Source organism: Prosopis cineraria, unplaced genomic scaffold (assembly GCF_029017545.1).
Source record: "Prosopis cineraria cultivar Desert tree isolate PC_DT_omini unplaced genomic scaffold, ASM2901754v1 PC8, whole genome shotgun sequence".
NCBI lineage: Eukaryota > Viridiplantae > Streptophyta > Magnoliopsida > Fabales > Fabaceae > Prosopis > Prosopis cineraria.
The window spans coordinates 12,758,385-12,777,591 of record NW_026555339.1 but is presented as its reverse complement, the minus strand read 5'-3'; the positions used below and the strand labels follow the sequence as shown (position 1 = coordinate 12,777,591).

At 29.3% G+C, this 19,207-nt stretch overlaps 2 protein-coding genes across 3 annotated transcripts; one reads left to right on the top strand and one right to left on the bottom strand.

The window, feature by feature from the left end:
- Positions 1 to 1,696: 1,696 nt before the first annotated feature.
- Positions 1,697 to 8,282, top strand: LOC129317896 (SNF1-related protein kinase regulatory subunit beta-1-like). Of its 2 annotated transcripts, XM_054962317.1 has the most exons (5): positions 1,697 to 2,164; positions 4,479 to 4,529; positions 5,536 to 5,714; positions 5,840 to 6,002; positions 7,633 to 8,282. In XM_054962317.1, the coding sequence occupies exons 1-5, from the start codon at positions 1,997 to 1,999 to the stop codon at positions 7,957 to 7,959; spliced, it is 888 nt and encodes a 295-aa protein (XP_054818292.1). In that variant the 5' UTR covers positions 1,697 to 1,996; the 3' UTR covers positions 7,960 to 8,282. The 2 variants fall into 2 exon arrangements, with proteins under 2 accessions (XP_054818292.1, XP_054818293.1); XM_054962318.1 differs by lacking the exon at positions 4,479 to 4,529 and having other exon boundaries at positions 1,699 to 2,164.
- Positions 8,283 to 13,295: 5,013 nt separating this feature from the next.
- On the bottom strand, positions 13,296 to 15,462 carry LOC129317898 (calmodulin-7). The gene is made up of 2 exons (XM_054962319.1): positions 15,286 to 15,462; positions 13,296 to 13,996 (listed from the first exon to the last, which is right to left on the bottom strand). The coding sequence occupies exons 1-2, from the start codon at positions 15,359 to 15,361 to the stop codon at positions 13,623 to 13,625; spliced, it is 450 nt and encodes a 149-aa protein (XP_054818294.1). The 5' UTR covers positions 15,362 to 15,462; the 3' UTR covers positions 13,296 to 13,622.
- Positions 15,463 to 19,207: the final 3,745 nt, after the last annotated feature.

Genomic DNA, 19,207 nt, shown 5'->3' with positions numbered 1-19,207 from the left:
CCTCGAAACAAGACTGAACAAAGAGAAAGTAAATTTTGGCCATTAAAATGGCATCGATTCTCGTAATAATAAAGCATCATGCTCCCTGATGGGTACAATATTCTTTTGTTCGTTTCTCGAAGATAGTATAGTATAACACATGGTGTATCGCCAAATTTAAAAATTATTCCCCTTGTTTTTTTTATGAGTTATTTTAATTCTTGAAATTTAAAATTCATAATAAATATATTACAATAAAACAGAATAGTTTTATTGTAAATTTACTCAGCGAATATTGTTTAATTTACTTGGCTATTTTTTTTTTAAAAAAACCAAAGTTAGGATAGTTGGCAAAAGAAAAGGATTAGTTGTTATTGTGGTTTAAATTTTTTTCTTTTGCTGAAAGAGTTTAAATAATTTATTATTACTATCTTTCTGTCAATCTTGCTTGATATTTATAAGTTAATTTTATTTTGATATCTATAATTTCATATTTTTTAATACTATAAGTCATATATATTCAGTGATTTAAAAATATAAATATCATAAAATAAGTGTTACCTATGCAAAAAAAAAAATTTAAATGACTCACCCTAATTTACAAAAAAGTGATTCACCATAAATTTTTAAAAATAAAAAATAGTTTACACATAATTTAAAATGAAGAACAGATAATTTATCACTTATAAATAGACAATAGTAATAGGATAATTGGCTATAAATTCTTATATTGATTATTTATTATTTATATAAGCTGTCTTATTTTATGTTGTTCTAGAATCACAAATATTCAAGCAAATTATCTGGGTTGAGTAATATGTAAGAAAAGTTGTTTCTTTATGTGATGCTTTGTTTATTTATTTATTAATTTATTAATGATTAATAATTAATATTAATTTCAACAAGTTTTTCTGTGGGCCAAGATTCTCAATAAAGTTAAACTGAGAAATATTGTGGACTGAAAATTAGAGTTACTACTCGCAGGTGGCGTGTGAGCGACAAACACGGGTAATGGACAAATAGTACTGTATCGTAGTAGACTTGTTGTGGTACGAAAAAATAAAAAATTAACGTGTAGTAAAATTTTTTAGTGTTTGAGTTTATTTTAATTATTAATTTAATTTTTATATTTTTTAAATTATTATTTTAATATTTTAAGTTTGAAAATATAAATTTACTTTTAAATTAATTGAATATGCAAAGTATTTTGATAATTTTTCATGTATATATAGTTAAATAAAAATAAATTAGTTTTTAAATTATTTTAATTTTTATTAATCTAAATCTTTATTTTTTTTATTTTTCTGTATTTTTAAAATTATTGACAGTTTTTTTTAACACAAAGAACTAAATTATTAATTTATGCAAGTGCTATCAATTTTTGGTTATTAATGTATTTTAATAGATAAAAATTAAATTAATAATTAAAATAAATTTATATTTCAATCAATAAAACTTAAATTTAAAATTTAGTTGGTAATTAATGCAAATTTAATAAATTAAAATTTCATCATTCAAGTTTAAAACTTTAAAAATAAAAATTAAAAAAAATTACAATCAGTCTCATACAAAAAAAATTAATTCTTATAAAATTTATTAATAATTAAATTAAATTATATTAATAATAATACACTTTATAATAATTAATTTTTTGTTTTGTAACATTTCAATGTAATTCTTCCAAATAAAAAATACGTAGAGAGAGCCAACAAAATTTTCTGCATCAGCATTCAGCAGCTTCCTTCTGTAAGTAAAGAAGTCTCTCTCTGTCTCGCTTCTCTCTGCTCTCCGTCCATGGCAGGCCTGAAGAGAGAGGTTCCCTCCGCTTCAGCTCGCGTTTCATAATTCTTCTGAAACTCCTTCATGGTCTTTTATTCCAACCACCTTCGTCATCTTCTGCTTCTTATGCCACTTCTGCTTCTGCATTCCCCCCCACTGTCTCCAACCTCAAGAAGGCTCTGTGCTGTCGTTCTCGCTTTGCTTTGAATCTGAAGCGTGAGTTTTCTGGAGGATTTCCATGGGAAACGCTAACGGAAGAGAAGTTGGAGACGCTGGCAGGGATGGTCATCGATACGCCGCTGCTGATCCTGGCCTCCGTGGGAATTTCCTGTTGGATTCTCGGCCTCCGGTTCGACCCACTTCCAGTGCTCCGCCGTCGAGGTTGCCGATCTTGTCCGTTCCTCAGGTTTCAGCCTTTTTTGTTGACAGCTCTTCCTGGTTATCTTCAATTTCTGAGTTGTCGTTTCTATTTGCATGCGCGCAATGCATGCTATTTTTACTTTAAATGCGTGTGCTGGTACATTTTTATGCACAATTGATTGGTTATGGAGTTTTGGTTTGGTTAACCCACTATTTCGTTGGTGTTGGATCGGTGTTACTGATATTGTGTTCCCACTTCCAAGTGATTCTCAATTTGTGTGAAGGTGCAGGAACGGATTTGGTCGAGTAATGTTTAAAGCTTTTTTTGCCTTATTGTATGTTTGTTTGGTGAGTAGCTCCTTTCAATTGTAGTACGTTTGGTGCGTGAGTGCGCGCGCGCGGGGAGCAGAGACGTGTGAGTGTGAGAGAGAGATGAAACACCAGTGTAAAGGGGCATTTGTTTGGAAAAAAATTTAATTATAGATATTTAAAGCTTGTGTTGTGGCGTCAAATCTTCAAACATTGTATGGAGATTTTTGGGGAGAAAAAAATAACACTCGCGCGATCTAACAGAGCTGAGAGTTCTGTTCTTGACCATTGCCCCTTTCTTGCATCCCAACAATTCTGACGAACGTAATTGAAAATAATGTGGCTGGTTTTGAAATTTTGATAGAATATACGGGATGGAGGTTTTAAAATTCTGAGAGTGCATTAGATCAGAAACACTGTAAATTTTGGGCCCTTATCACTTTAGACTGTAGGCTGTTTACAGAATTTTGTCATCTGTCATCATGGTTGTGCGATCTTGATTTGGTTCTGAGGTTTAATAACTTACTTCCGTAATTGTACATATACTTCGCTCTATATTACCAGTTTAGATGAAAAATGCTGCGTAAACAATAATGTTGTCAATTCCGCACAGAACTGGTAGACATTGTTACGAATCAGAGTAGATATTATATTCATTATACGATATTAGGGCTTAGATTATATTAGATAGATCAATATGTATCTTTAGTAATTATTACCCTTTCTTCCTTTGTCTTGTATATACAATTATAAATAAGACAGTAGCTCAGTATATTCACTAATTACTTTTCCAAATCTCTATTCCATATGATATCAGAGCCAGGTTCTGATTTTTTTCCCGAGTCCTGTCTCATTCCATCCCCTCCTTTCTGCTGGACTTGTTGTAGTTGTAGTGATTGTTGTTAACGTTAACGTTAAAATCAGACGGTCCATGTGTGTGAATTGCGTGTAATTGAGACTGCAGTGTTCTGTAAGTTGTTTGCTTGGTTTAGCCACTTAGTTCCATGCAGTTTGGACATCTTGTGCATGTATGTTAGTGAGCGTTGCTGTTTGAAATGTCAATGATTTGAATGTTTGTTTAAGGAACCTACTTTATTGGGGCAAAAATGCTAATTTTGTTTTATGTTAGTCATCATGAGTCGTGACATCTGACCTCAGCTGTCAATTTCCTATTCTTAGACATTGTGTTATTTGAGCAACGACATGTAAAGCAATGTCCGAGTAAGCATTTGAAAGACAGAATAGTATTGCACTGCATTAGATGACACCGTTGCAAGGTAATTTAATTAGTAACAAAGTGTGAGTGATTTAGAATTCGATCTGGGAATAGAAGTTCTATCTAAATTTATTGCGATTAGTGTTATTTACGCATCTCTTCTGGCAGAAACTGTGCTTAACTTTTTCGGTCAAACTCATATGCAGCCGCAACAGCAGATGAGTGGTTATTTTCTAACAGGTTGTACCAGTAGCCTTTCTCATTCGCATACAAATGTGTGATGTGGTTCTTCACCATTCCAGCTATTTGTCTTATTCCCTTGAATTACTTGAAATATTGTCCAGTTGGTTTCCCCAATCATAAAAACAATACAATGAAAGAAGATCACCAAGCGAGAATTTTCATGCTGATAAATTTGGTTCACTGAACTTACATTTGGAATCCTTGGATGATTGTACACCTGCATTAGAAAACAAAATTAAAGATGAAGACACTCAACTCAAGGAATTATTAGGCATTGGATTCTGTCAGCCTTTTTTATGTTCATTGTTAAGATTGGCCATCAAGACATGGTTTCTTTATAATTGGATACTCCTATCCTTGATTAATATGATTATCTGTGAAAATTGATTACATTACTTTGTATATTTAATAAACTTTATACGAATTAATCTCCTTGAAATATTAAATATCTTTCTTATTTAAGAATGATTTCATTTTGACTTTGCTTTGAATTGGTTAAATTCAACTCCCACATTGTATTTGTATTCCCTACACACCACTATGTGTGTGTTGTGGGAGAAGGGATTTCAGCTAGGTTTGCTTTTTCTTGTAGCCCCCAGTTGATTTCAGAGGCCCAGATATTGAAAAGGATCTAATACTTCTGGTGACTATCTCAATCATTTTGTCTTTTGTCTCTGTATTTCCCTGATTATATTGGTTTCTCAGATGGTTTAATCTTGTGCAAGTATGAAATAGAGCTCTATAAATACTTTTGCTCAAATGATAGGCTCAAAGATGCTGATTTTGAGAAGTTTCTCCATTCTATTATTTATATTGCAATGAGAAGATGACTTGAAAGTCCTATGTCTCGTTCTCTCTGTTCTAGTTCTTTTTTTTTTTTTTTTTATTGAAAGGCCGGCCATTTTCTGATGAAAGTTTGCATGCAATAAATCACGTTGACTTGAAGTTGATAAGATTGCATAAAGAAGACTTCAAGAAAGCCTTTATAACTTAGCTTTTTAATTATTGGTCTCTCTGTTCTTGTGACTTTTATGTTGTGTTTTTTGAAAAATTCATATGCATCGATTGACAAGGCTGAAATGGATTTTGGAATTAACTTTATGGAGCTTACATGATAAGATGATACTGCTTAAACGGAAGTTTGTAGGATTGAACTTGATGTTGCATTTCATTTTCCTTCATGGAAATGGTTAAACACCAAAAAACATGTTATTTTCTAAATTGTTTTTGTGAAGGGTTTTTTTTTTTTTTTTGGGGGTAGAAAGGACGGCCATTTGACTTTATAATACTTGATTGTTGTGAAAAAGAGAAGTGTGTGCGATTGTTCAATCATTAGCTTCCCACTACTTTTTTGACTCCTTTTAAAATTTAAGAAGAATATATATTCTTCATATAAGAGTTAAGACTTGAATAATTAACAGGTAGGTTAAACTTTATATTGAACATTATTTAATTATATTGACTTCAATGAATGTAAATTTGAAAGTGAACATACATGCGTGTTGGTAAATATCAGCCACAAGTGTATGAAGCTTTCCCTGTGGAAAGATGCAAGCATTTTTAGTTGGCATTTAATTATTACTCTCTATTTTTATATATTTGAAAAATGTGTTGATCTTATCAGTGTCATTCTTCTTTGCGCTTTGAAGGTTGCTGTTGCCTCATTTCCAAGAGGTAACGTCCCTCCTTTTCTCAATCATATTAGGCAGAACGAATCCCATGGAATTGTTGATCAACCTCCAGAGCGACAAATTCCTGTCATACTAACATGGCATCATGGTGGTAACCATGTGTGTGTCGAGGGATCTTGGGATAATTGGACACATAGGTTAGAATCTTTCACTTTTGCTTTGGTAATTGCCAACTTTATTGTTTGTGTAACATGGAAGTAATTATAGTTGCAGATGTTCAGTAATGAACATTATAGCACAGTTGAATTTTTATTACTTGCAGGCAGATACTGCAGAGATCTGGCAAGGATTACTCGATTTTAATGGTCCTTCCATTGGGCATATATCACTACAAATTCGTTGTTGATGGCCAACCAAGGTATCTTCCGGAGTTTCCTCATGTAGCTAATGAGATGGGCCATGTCTACAATCTTCTTGATGTTAATGTGAGCATAATTTTTCCCCTTCATTTTTCTTCCCTTTATGACATAACATTGAATTATTTTGAGAACTTTCCGTTTCTCAAATAAAGTGCATCCTTCCATGTTAGCAATTGTAAATATGATTTCTTGTAGATTTTTGTTTTGGTGTGAAGGTGACTCTTCCGATCAAACATTAAACATATAATCTACTGACACTATTCATAAGTCATTAACAATGCAGCTTCTTTCACGTTCTGTATAACATTTTTAAAAAACTTCTCTATACATTTTATTAGGTTGTGTAACTTTTTTTTTTTTTAAATAGGATTTCTCCAAGAATAGTTTAAGAGAATTCAATTGTAAAAAATGGTACAATCTTAGAATAACTTTTAAGTTGCACCAGAAATAAATAGATAGTTAGGTTAACAACCTAAAGGGCTGTTTTCTGCCTTCTATTTTTTACTTTTTAGGAGGAAATTGGATTGGGGAGAAGAAAGAGTTAATGAATTCTGAGCTTTGATCATGTCCACTTAACCTAAGATTTGGGGAAAGAATTACTTCCTGCTTTTGGTGTATGGAAATAGTCAATAACATGTGATGATTGAAAAACTCCTTTATGACTTCTGTTCATGCAGTAGAAAATTGTATACTTTGATTTGATGGCATTTGGAACACAAGTTTTGTGGTTATGCATGGAAGGACATTTGAGTATGAGATGCATATTAGCATCCAGAAAATTTAAGAGGAGAATGTACCATATTTGGTGGATGCATACCAAGTTATGTGAGTAAATTTTAAGATTATGCAAGTTTGGTGAAACATTGCATAGGATAATATTATTTTATGTTTGATAATGTCGAATAGAATAAAAATTAATTACATTGACAACAGTATGATTTACCTACAAATATATATATATATATATATCCTATTTATTGTGTTATATTAATTTTTAGAGAAATGAATGTCATTTTATCATTAAAAAAGGATTACAAATAAAGGTTCATTATTTATCATGTGCGTCTACACTGTTCTGGTGCCTCTTGTCATCTTTAACCCTCTTCACCCAATGCAATAAGGGCAACATAATGGGGATGGGTTGGGCCTAGATAGTTTGATTTTGCATCGTGTGGTGCTCCGACCTGGCTGGGTCTGGTCTAATGCCAGGTCAAGTCAAATTAATGGAGTCATTTTATTTTATATTATTAATAAAATTATAAAATAATTATTGAAAAATAAAATTTCCATACAAGTCCTCGTACAATTTTAATTCTACCCTTGAAAAAATAAGTAATTTTTTCCTGTAAGTTCCTATATCACTACATGTAGGAAATGAGGTCTTAATATTTTCTATTAATTTATACTACCATTTTAAGTACCAAACTTAGTTCTCAACATTGACTTGGTTTGATGTTATGTTACTTATGATAAGAATATTACACCATTGATTTGTGCACAATTATCTTATGACCATTTTTACTTAGAAAATAATAATCCTGCTTTATTACTGATTATTAATGTCATCATTATCCCATTAAGCCCATCATCACTTCACCTGATTACAGCGATCTCATACAGTAAAAAAAAAAATTGTTTTGAATTTTCTGTTCTTGTAAAAATTTGACCTGAACTGTTCTTCCTTTGTTTTCTGCAGGATTACGTGCCTGAAATCCCCAAATGTGTGACTGAATTTGAGGCTCCACCGTCTCCGGACTCTAGCTATGGTCAGTCATTCCTAACCGACGAAGACTTTGCAAAAGAGCCGGTGGCTGTTCCGTCGCTGCTACACCTCACTGTCCTAAACAAAGAGAACTCAAATGTAGGTACTCCTTCAAACTCAAAGCCTAAACATGTGGTGCTAAACCATGTCTTCACTGATGAAAACTCAGCCTGCCAGTCTGTTATTGGCCTTGGATTGACCCACAGGTTCCAATCCAAGTATGTAACAGTGGTCCTCTACAAACCACAGTACAAAAAGTAAGACACAAGGGATGTAACATCCTTTTCTTTTCTTCTTTCTCTCTTTCTTTTTTGGTAGCTTCATCCTGTAAAAATAAAAGCTTTAAGCATACAATAGGTATAAGAACTTCGTCTTTTTATATTGGACCCTTGGATGATTCCCCAGTGGCATCATCTCAATTCTCAAACCTTGCAGAAGGTTTTCAGATCTCCTGCATTCATAAAAGAGAATTAACATGATGCGTTTTGGGGGGCCGAGAAAAGAATAGATGAATGTAGTGAGGATAATGAAATTTGTAGTCTTTCAAGTTTGTTTCCATTATTAATTTGATTTCTTAATTTTAATTTCTATTTAGTTCTTTAAATTTGTTTCAGTTATTAATTTAATTGTTAAAATATGTTAATATGTATAACAGAATAGTGATGACCATCATGTATATGAACGAAAAAGTGTAATTATTTATGTTGCAAAAAAATAGGCGCAAAAACTTTTTAAAAAAAATTAAAAGTGCAAGACAGTGCAAGGGGCTAGACTGATTAAAATTGAACTGATTTGATGGCTAACTTGTTATCACTTAGTTATATGTAGATGTCAAACCATCAATATACTTTATACAACAAATTAATTTGAAAATAAATTTATATTTTAAAATTTAAAGGACTAGCATGATAATTTTTTTAAAAAAAATAAGGGACTGAATAAAAAAATTAAATTTAATAGATTAAATTGATAACTATCATACACTTGAAGGACCGAAAGTTTTATTATCTCAATGTAGTAATTGAGATGTGGATTCTATATATAGTCATGTTTTTCTATTTCTCACCTCATAAATTGAATAAATGAATCTGTGAATGTAGGAAGCCCCTATTTTTTGGTATTTGATTTTGGCGAGTGATCTAAATTCACTCATGAGCATTTCACATTATATGATAACAATCATTTGATCAAATCAAGCGGTTATCATTATTTTGTCTTATAATATTGAAAAAGTATCAAATTTAAATTTTTGGAAGGGATAGTGTACATGATGAATGTTTTGATAATGAAAATTATTTTAAATTTTTTGAAGGAAAGATATCTTGATAATTATCAAGTATTGATGAAATTTAATGCAGACTTAGGAATATGATTAGGGTCATATGGCTTGGCTTGAATAACTAGTCATGACAATTGGGTTGAGTTGAAAAAAATTGATCCAAATAAAAATGAATTTTTTCTTACTTAGATTAGATAATTCATGAATCATATAAGCTAACTCTAATGGCTTAGGATTGTTCCGTTTAACCCATATTTTTTTTCAAGAAAATAAAAATAATAAAGTAAAAAATAAGAAATATGATAGATTCATGACATTTGATAAATTGATGGGTGTGGCCTAACTAGCTCAATTCATTTATTTTATACAAATTTTAAAAAATAATGAAGTAATGTCATAGTGAAACTCATCATCATTTTCATTTAAGTGTATTTTTTTAAAAAATTTACAAAAAAATAAATTAAAAAATAAAATAAAATGGGTTAGTGAGTTAACTCATTTAACCTACTAGTTCTTAAAAGTTAATTTAAGATTTTTTCAATTCATATAAAAATGAGTTGAACTTAACCTAACTTACATAAGCCAACTTATATGATTTAAGTTAACTCATATTCTCAACTCTATCTAATGCTTATAATTTAAATGCTCATTAAGTGAATTGATTTAAGCCACCTATTAAATCCAAATTCTAATCTTTGTGGGCCAATGGCTATGCTCTATGATGTTGAATGCTGATTGACATCCAAATTTCAAAGTTGAAAAGAAAAAGAATCATCAAAGTTGAGGGGTGTGCTATTTGTTGAAAGTTAAGTTTGTAAATCGTAAGTCCCGGATAAAATTACTTTCAATTTTTTCCTTCAGCTTAGTTTTTGACGAACGAAATTGAAGAATGAATGGCTAAATTTTTTATTCATAATATATATATATATATATATATAATATCATCCATCTATATAATCTATGTCACATTTTCAGATTCCACATAATGTATGGGCATACGTTTAGTTTCATCAATTTTGTAAGATATATTGCTGAATCCACTTGCATTTGTGATTGTTAGAAGTTTTTCGCCTTTTCTCATCACTTTCTTAAGCATAAAAATAAGAGTCATATAAAATATTACACAGCACCAACTTAAGTTGATATGAGCCGCAGGGTTCTTATTATGGTTGTATATTTACATTTCAGTCCTTGCATATGTAATTTTAATTGAAAGAAATTTACCCTTTGCCTTTAATATTTTGAGAGCTGGCTTTCCTCCTCTACAAAGGAGGGCAGAGAAGGACTGCAAATTTGGACTGTTAAATCAAATTTAATAATTTTTAAAAGTATATGTTTAATTTGAATGATTCAGAATTGCAATTGAAGAATAATGGGGGGGGGGGGGGAGTAGTGAAGAAAAAACCATTCTAATATTTTAAGAGAGAGAATCTTTCTTATGGATTAGATCTCTTTACACTCACAACAGCCCCCCCCCCCCCAAAAAAAAAAAAAAAGTACACTGCATGCCAAGGTGCAAAGCAAATTGATTGGCACTTATCATAAAAGGTAAAGTGAAAAAAAAAAAAGGAAAAGTGGAAGAAGATGGTGATGTTGGATAATTCATCTCATCTTATTCTTAGCATTGCTGATACATTTGGGGGTGGCAGACTTTGTTAATGATATAATTTCTGCTTAATTTAAAAATATAATATGAAAAATACTTACTCATCTACGTAACAAACTGATTTGGCAAAAGTATGGTTTTGAGTTTTGACTTTTAATCAATCATCATGATGAGAGGTTTCTATTTGATTTTTTTTTTTCTTATAGTTTCAAATTTATCCATTTAATTTTGAAATCTGTTTCAATTTCTCCCTCTTAAATTAACAATGTTAAAATAGTTTGCTTTGCTCTCCCATCACTTCTTTACTATAAACTTTTTCAATATTTTCATATTAAAAAAAAGGTAAGAAAACACATTATAAAATATGAGTCATATTCTCATTAATTGTATTTTATTAGCTGCCACTAAGTTATTAGAACAGAATTATAATTAAAATTGTAGATGCTGGGTCAAAGACTTAAGAGCAAACAAATATACTTCTGTTTGTTTTTTAAGAGTGGCAATTTGAAAGAAGAAATTAGAAAAGAATTCAAAATCAATACAAAATTTGAAGACAAAAATATTTAGAAGACCAAATTGACACCTCCCTTGAAGACAAAGGACCTAAATGATGCTCTTTGCCAACTGATTCTAATTACTGCTCATCCTTAACTTAATGATACTGTCTAATAAAAACAATTAACAAAGAATGAAACTCAAATTGTATAAATTTTTTTATTCAAAAATAATTTCTAATTAAATTTTGGAATTAAAAAAATTGTCTACCCTTTAATTATGAAAAAAAACTTTGGTTCTCAAATGTTCACCTAATTAAAAATTGGGTCCTTGTTTTAGTTGTATCAAATCAGACCTTAAACTTTCAAATACTTGTATACTTAATTCTTGAGATTAACATTTAGCATTGATGCCATTATGTCATAAAATCAATTACTCTATGTAACAAACAAGATGACATTTTCATAGTCAACAGTAGTTCAGCACAAGTAAATAAGGTTTTTGAAAACTTAATAAATTAATATTTTAATAAAACCGATTTATATTTATCAATAATAGTATATGCTCTTATCATTCGAGCGCAAATTATTAAAAATTTATATCTCAACTCTCATATATATGAGTTTAATTAGTTAAAAAATATCTACCATTTGCCTTCCCTCAGTACTCCAGGGAAGATTAATTTCAGTTGTCAGTAGAATATACTATGAGTCTTCCCAAAATAAAATATTAATATAAAACGCATGCATGTGTTGTGCCGTTGTGGTATTAGATTACACCAATTTGGCAAAAAAAAAAAAAAAGATTACACCAAAAATGCAAAGGTGATTGTGACTATGGTCCATTGATGTGTACACCTTTTTCTAAAAGAAACAGTATGTCTAGAATCAGATGGCTAGATGCAATGCAACGACCGAGAGTCTTACTTTCCACAGTATAAAATATCTCTTCTAACAGATTTATTTAATCGAAAACATAGGTTATTGGATAGTTTTTATAATTATTTTTAATTATACTCCAACTTTATTTATTATTTTAAAAAAATGATGCATTAAAATTTTAATTATCATTATCAAAGTACTTATATAAGGTATTTAATGAGATATAATTAAAAATGTGCAAATTTTTTTTAAAAAATTTAAAGGTTTAACCAATATTTTTTAAAAACCATAAATTAATTATCAATACTTTATATTAATTTGAGAGAATAAAACACAAATTGGCAAATTGTATTTTCAGGTAAAGTAAAACACTTGATTTGAGTTACACAAGCTGGCCAGGTTTTTCCAATTCACTTGAATTAGTGAAAAGCATTGTGAATATTGTATATCCATTGCATTTCCCTTTGAATATTTTTTTCTTACTAATAATAAAAATTTTAATCTTTTAAATTTGTCTAAATTATCAATTTAATTTGATCCCTCATGTTTATTTTTCATAAATTTGATCCCTAAAATCTATCTCAATTATTAATTTAATCTTTATTATTTAAAAAATTCATATGTATAATTTGACAAAGTTTTATATTAGTTGTTTAGAACTTAACACAACCCTTTTTTATCTCAACTCTGTAAAATGATATTATACAATTTATGTAACCTACAACACCTAAATTCTAATATTGTTTGTTGTTGTTTAAAAAGGAATTGGTATTGTTAAAGTCTAATAAAATGGATAAGAAAATATTGATAGGAGTCATACATATTAATAAAAAGAAAACATATAAGAAAAGTATAAAACACTTCGTAAGATATTTGATAAAAATTAAATTAATTTAAAATCTAATATATTTTTATTTAATTACATATACAGATCAAATTATCAATATATTGTATGCGTAAAATTAATTTAAGAACCAATTTATATTTTGAGACTCAGATGACTTATAAGATAATTTAAAATAAAAAAAGCAAGGATCAAATTAATAAAAATTAAGCTTAAAAATTTAAATCAATAGCTGAAATAAACTTCAAAATATGAAAATTCTATTATCCTTTTTTCTCTAACCCATAATACAAGACCCTACACAAGACCCTACATATAGTTTGATGATTAATAATAAAAAATGCACAAGAAAATGCAAAAAAGTTGTACCAAATCTATATCCCTTTCACATCAATATCAACATATATTGGATAAAATGGGCAAGAAGTCGGACGGTTCCCAATAGAACCTACTTCGTTCAACAAGGCTATATAAGCAATGGAAACAACGATATAGCAAAATATGTAAATAAATATTAACAAGATTAGTAACCCAATAGTAACAACACAAATTGCATCCAATTTTGAAGGTTCATAATAACCAAAAAAGAGTAGACCAATACACGGTGGAACAAACCTAAGCCGACCTACTAAACAGAACAAAGGAGGGAAGAGGGAGATGCAGAGCAAACAAGTAGGATACTACTCAACAGTAAGTAACGGTTTCAACAAACAGGAAAAGAGACAGCCAAACAACCGACCAAAAAAGCTAATGACACCAAATAAAGATACCCTAATTAAAATAGAATTCTTTTAAAATTATGGTTCACTGGTGGAACCCTCACTTGGCCATCATGACCTTGACAAACTCCTCATAGTTGATCTGCCCATCACCATCAACATCGGCCTCGCGGATCATCTCATCAACTTCTTCGTCTGTCAGCTTCTCGCCGAGATTTGTCATGACATGGCGGAGCTCAGCTGCAGAAATGAACCCATTCTGGTCCTTGTCGAATACACGGAAAGCTTCCTTCAGCTCCTCCTCTGAGTCAGTATCTTTCATTTTCCGAGCCATAAGGTTGAGGAACTCCGGGAAATCAATGGTACCGTTTCCATCAGCATCGACCTCATTTATCATGTCCTGAAGCTCAGCCTCAGTTGGGTTCTGCCCAAGCGACCTCATCACAGTCCCAAGTTCCTTGGTAGTGATACAACCTGCAGCACATTAATAAATTAATATATTTAACGTTTAATAAATAGCTGATGGCCAAAACGATACTTAATAAATAGGTAAACCACAAAGGCAATAAACAATTCCCCCTGGAGAAAGTCCCTTAAAACAGGAAAAAAACACACCATTAGAAACATGAAGAAAGAGGAAGAGGAAAAGGAAAAAAGAGAATCAGAAACTTAAAATTTCAAATTTCAAATGCACTTGTCTTTCCACGCATTACTGGAGTCTTATCCAGAAGAAGCTTCTATAAGAAGGCCTACCTAGAAGCTATCAGCAACCACAGAATAGACATTAATGACCATCGGTCCAAAGATATGGAAATCATTTTCACGACCAACAGTTCTCAAGAGCCATGTAAATGACTGTATGTGGAAGCCACCGCCCAAAGGGGCATTTCAATATAAGTTGCACACAGAACAACCAATTGTCTCATTTCTGCTGTTAAATAAAATACCGGTTAGCAAGTACTGGAACTGATAAATCATTCAGTCTCTAAATGACAACTAATTCCTTGGAAAACACTACATTAGACACTTCCATTTTCAAATGATTGAACACAATTTTTGAACTCAAGCATCAACCCCAAAAAGTAAAAAGCATCTCCGAATAAGTATTACCAAGTATATTCAATAATGCTGGCCAGAATTAAATAACACGGATCCTCCTTCCGAGCAGAAGTATAATAATTCTCATAAACAGGATGGCACTAATAGATCGACTTAACATAAAAAGTCCAATCTGAATGTCACTGACGGGCTATTTCATCTCAGAAACACCAGCACACGCCACAGAAAAAGAAAACAAAACTCTGATCAAATGCATTGAATTTAGTATGCCCTCTCCAAATTGAACAATCATAAATCAGGAGAGACAACTTTATTATCCACAAAAGCCATTTGATCACATTACCAAGGCAACATCAAATCTGTCGCCGAAATTTAAAAAAGAAATGCGAGAGTAAAAGGATCACCTAGGCATAGAAGCAGTGAATGAAAATATTCATCACATCAACAATCACACACCACAAATCCACAAACTCAAATCAAAAGCGAAAAGTCAAACGTGAAGGAACCCTAGATCCCCCACATAATATCAAAATTTCCAAAGACGAGAGAGAAAATTCAACAGACACAACGGAAGTTCAATTGCAACCAGATTTAAGCAACACACAAAGCAAAATTATGCATTAAAATAAAGAAAACAACGAGGAAACGAAAGTAAAGCCAAAAAACAAAAACAGGAAAGAAGGAAAGGATCTGAGAAATGAGACCATCGCCGTCCTTGTCGAAGAGGCTGAAGGCCTCCTTGAACTCGGAGATCTGGTCGTCGGTGAGCTGATCGGCCATTGGGGGGGGGAGAGAGAGAGAGAGAGAGAGGGATTCAAAAGAGAGAGCGGAAGAAAATGGTGCGTGTGTGATCTGCGTGGGTCTGTCGCGAGGATGTGGAAAATAATAGAGAACGAAAAAAGAAGCAGTGCTTATTTATATTAGGCTAAGGATGTCCAAAGCTCGAGTGCCTCATCACGTTCTCCGAGCCCCACTCGTTCGTTTTTTCTTTTATTGCCTTTTCCTTTTCTCTTTTATTGCTTTTTCCTTTTCATTTACTTCAATTCAATTACTAGTAAATTTCATCGCGTGCAGTATTCTTTCTTTTTTTTTTTTAGCCGAAAGTTGTAGTATTCAATATTCATGTTTTTTTTGAATTTTCATAAAATATTTTAGTTGTTACTAATAGTAAAATATTTTAGTGTAAAGTATACAAATTTTTAAAATATTTTTTAGGTATAGAACTTAAAATTCATGCTCCCTCTATTAAAAAATATAAGGCATTTTTAACTAAATTTTACTCCCCAATAAAATAATTACTATTTTTAAATTAACTTTATCTTTTCATAACCTATAATAAATATAAAGTCATTATTAATAAGGGCACTTTAAAAAATAAAGATAATTATTACACCACAAAAGATTAAAAATATCTTACATTTTTTAATATTGACTCCTCAAGAAATATCTTACATTTTTTAACAAAAAAAGTATAATTTATTCAATAATTTTAGATCTTACTTGAAGAATAATGATTTGGCCCAAATAAAAACCAGAAGAATAGTGTTAAATTTAGAATGAACAATATTTTTAAAATTATCTTTCCAACACTTAAGAGACCACATTGGGTTTTCCTCTTGCGTCTATTTAAAATTGTAGGAGATAATATAACTTTTTTTGATTTTTTTCTCAATTATTAATTGAATCTTTAAATTTTAACTCTGCATACCTTAATCTTTATATTTTATTAAATTAAAAAAATTATAGAGACTGAATTATATCAAATTAAGAAAATCATAAAAACTTAAATTTTTCAGATCAATAAGCTATAAGTTTGTTTAATGGTGGTTACTAGATTAAAAAGTTTATAAAAGTATATTTTCAAAAATATTTTTGTTCTTCAATATATTTCATTTTTTATTCGATTCTTCAAAACTTAAACCTATTATTTTAAAACAATTTTTTTATATCATCATAGTATTTCTAACACTTACTCTCTCCATTTAAAAATGTAAGGCATTTTTAATAAAATCTCATCCTCTAATAAAGTAGTTATCTATTTTTAAACTAACCCTATTTTTTCATATTTATTTTTATTAAATACCCTATAATAAATATAAAAAATTATTAATAAGAGTTTGAAAAAAAATAATAATTATATTTTAAAAGATTAAAATTATTTTATATTTTTAAATATTTAATTTTTAAAAAATATTTTATTTTTTTAAATGGAGGGAATATACCATCCTAACTTTTAGGCTACTGAATGAAATAAATAAGACCGTTGATGACTATTCAATGCTACCTAAAGGCGTCTAATATTACAATTAATGTTTTTTTTTCCATCGCAGTTATGGGCTGTCGGTTATGACAATTCTTTGTTGGGGATAATTTTTTGACTTGAACTTTTCCGGGGATAATGACATTTAGATTCTAAAAGATTGAATTAGTTATAGTTATATGTGTGCCCAACAAAATCTTTTAAAAAAATAGTTACAAATAATTATAAATAAAAATTTTTAGTTGCAACTTGAAAGCTACATTAAAACTTAAATTCATGGCTCGTAAAAAAATGTCTTACATATAATTGAAAATTAAATGTTTTATTTATAAGTAAAAATCAAATAAAAATTAAATAAAATGAAAAATGAAAAATTTAAAGTGAAAAAAAAAACATATTTTTTTAAAATTTATGTACTTAACATTATATATTTAATATTTTTTAATCCAAAATATAAGCATTTTTGGAAAAAATTTACATATCAAAAAAGTCCCCATTCTTGTAATTTTTTTTTTATTCTAGGCCCCAATTACGAGTGCATTCTATGATGACTGATAAGTGAAAGATACATTTATATAAATATCTAGGTCAATAAATATAAGAGGCAAAATTAAGAAATTTTTTTACATGTAGTATTACTTGTATTTTGAATCAAAATTAGATGAGAGGAAATGCTTATATTTTGGATTGGAGAAAGTATACTTTTATCCAATTAAATCAAGATTAATGTATTTTAATATGTTCATAATATTGAATAAAAAGAGTTTATTATAAAATAAACAATCTATACAATATCCATATGTTTTGATTTAATTAAAAATAAGTAATTTAAATATATAAAGCTAAGTATATAAGTTTTTCCATTTGACCTAATGCTAGACTTTCTCTAGTTCTTAATATAAAGCAGAGTTAATCAACTTTTCACTTATTACAAAATAGTAGTTATATCTTTAAAATTGTTTTAAAAAATATGTAACATTTCAATTTTACCCTTCTTTTCCATTAATAAATTATTGTTTAGAAATTAAAATAATAATAATAAATAAATAAAAGGAAAATATATTCGTATATCTTTATAGTTTCACTCAATTTTGAATTAGATTGTTGTATTTTATTTTATTTTAATCAAAATTTTATAGTTTGATTTATTATACTCTCTCTGTTCAAAAATATAAGGTATTTTTTAAAGAGTTGAATGTTTAAAAATGTAAGATATTTTTAGTCTTTTGAGGTGTAATTATTGTCTTTTTTTTAAAAAGTGTCTATATTAATGAATGACTTTATATTTATTGTAGAGTATTTAATAAGGATAAATATAAAAAGATAGAATTAATTTAAAAGTAGGTAACTACTTTATTGTAAGGTGAGATTCGGTTAAAAATGTTTTATATTTTTTAACAGAGAGAGTACGTGCTAACCCCTTAAGGTTAAAATTAATAATAAATTATTAGACTTCACAAAACAAAGATACTTTTAGTGTTTATAGACAATTTAGTATCATACTTTTAGTGAAAATTGAAACTAGAAAATACACTATTTGTATTTTTATCAATTTTTTGAATATTCTATATGTATAAAAAAATATTTAGAAGACAATCAAATTATATAAATTTTGAGTTATAAAAATTATGTAATTAATTTTAAATTTAAATAATAATTTAATAAAAATATAAACGTTTTAATTTTGTTTTTTTAAAGGAAAAGTTTAAGGATTTTAACCTTTAGGGATAAAAAATTTAAGATATCAAATTATAAGATCTCAATTAAAATAAAATAAGCTGCAGAGATCTAATTTAAAATTAAGTAAAATTATAAAAACTTGCAAATATATTTTTTCATAAATAAGAAGGGATAAAATTGAAGAAAAAAATTAGTTACTCTAACTTTGCCTTATATTAAGGATTAAAAAATTTTGCAAATTTTTCCTTATATTAAGAACTAAAGGGAATACAATACAAAATTTATAGTAAAATTATGTAAAATGGCCTGATTTCTCAAAATTTTAGAGTAAATGATGACCACCAATATATGGTTGTTGATAATGATACAATAATGAAATAAGCAGTCAAATGTGAGAATTTGTCAAGATGAGACTAGTAGTGAGGGCAACAATGACCAAGTGGGATGAATGGAGACAAATGATTCAGAGTTGATCTTTATTCAATTTGAAGTTAGAATTTGATTTCATTTATCTGTGGGAAGTTGAAGGGATAATAGTACAAAGTTCAAACAAGGCAAAGAATAATCTTAAAGTTCACCAGTCAATTGTCAATCCAATAGCCCCACCATGTCTTTTTCTATGCCCTTTATCATTATCTTCCAGATACTTCATACTACTTTTAAAAATAAAAAATAAAAATGCTGGT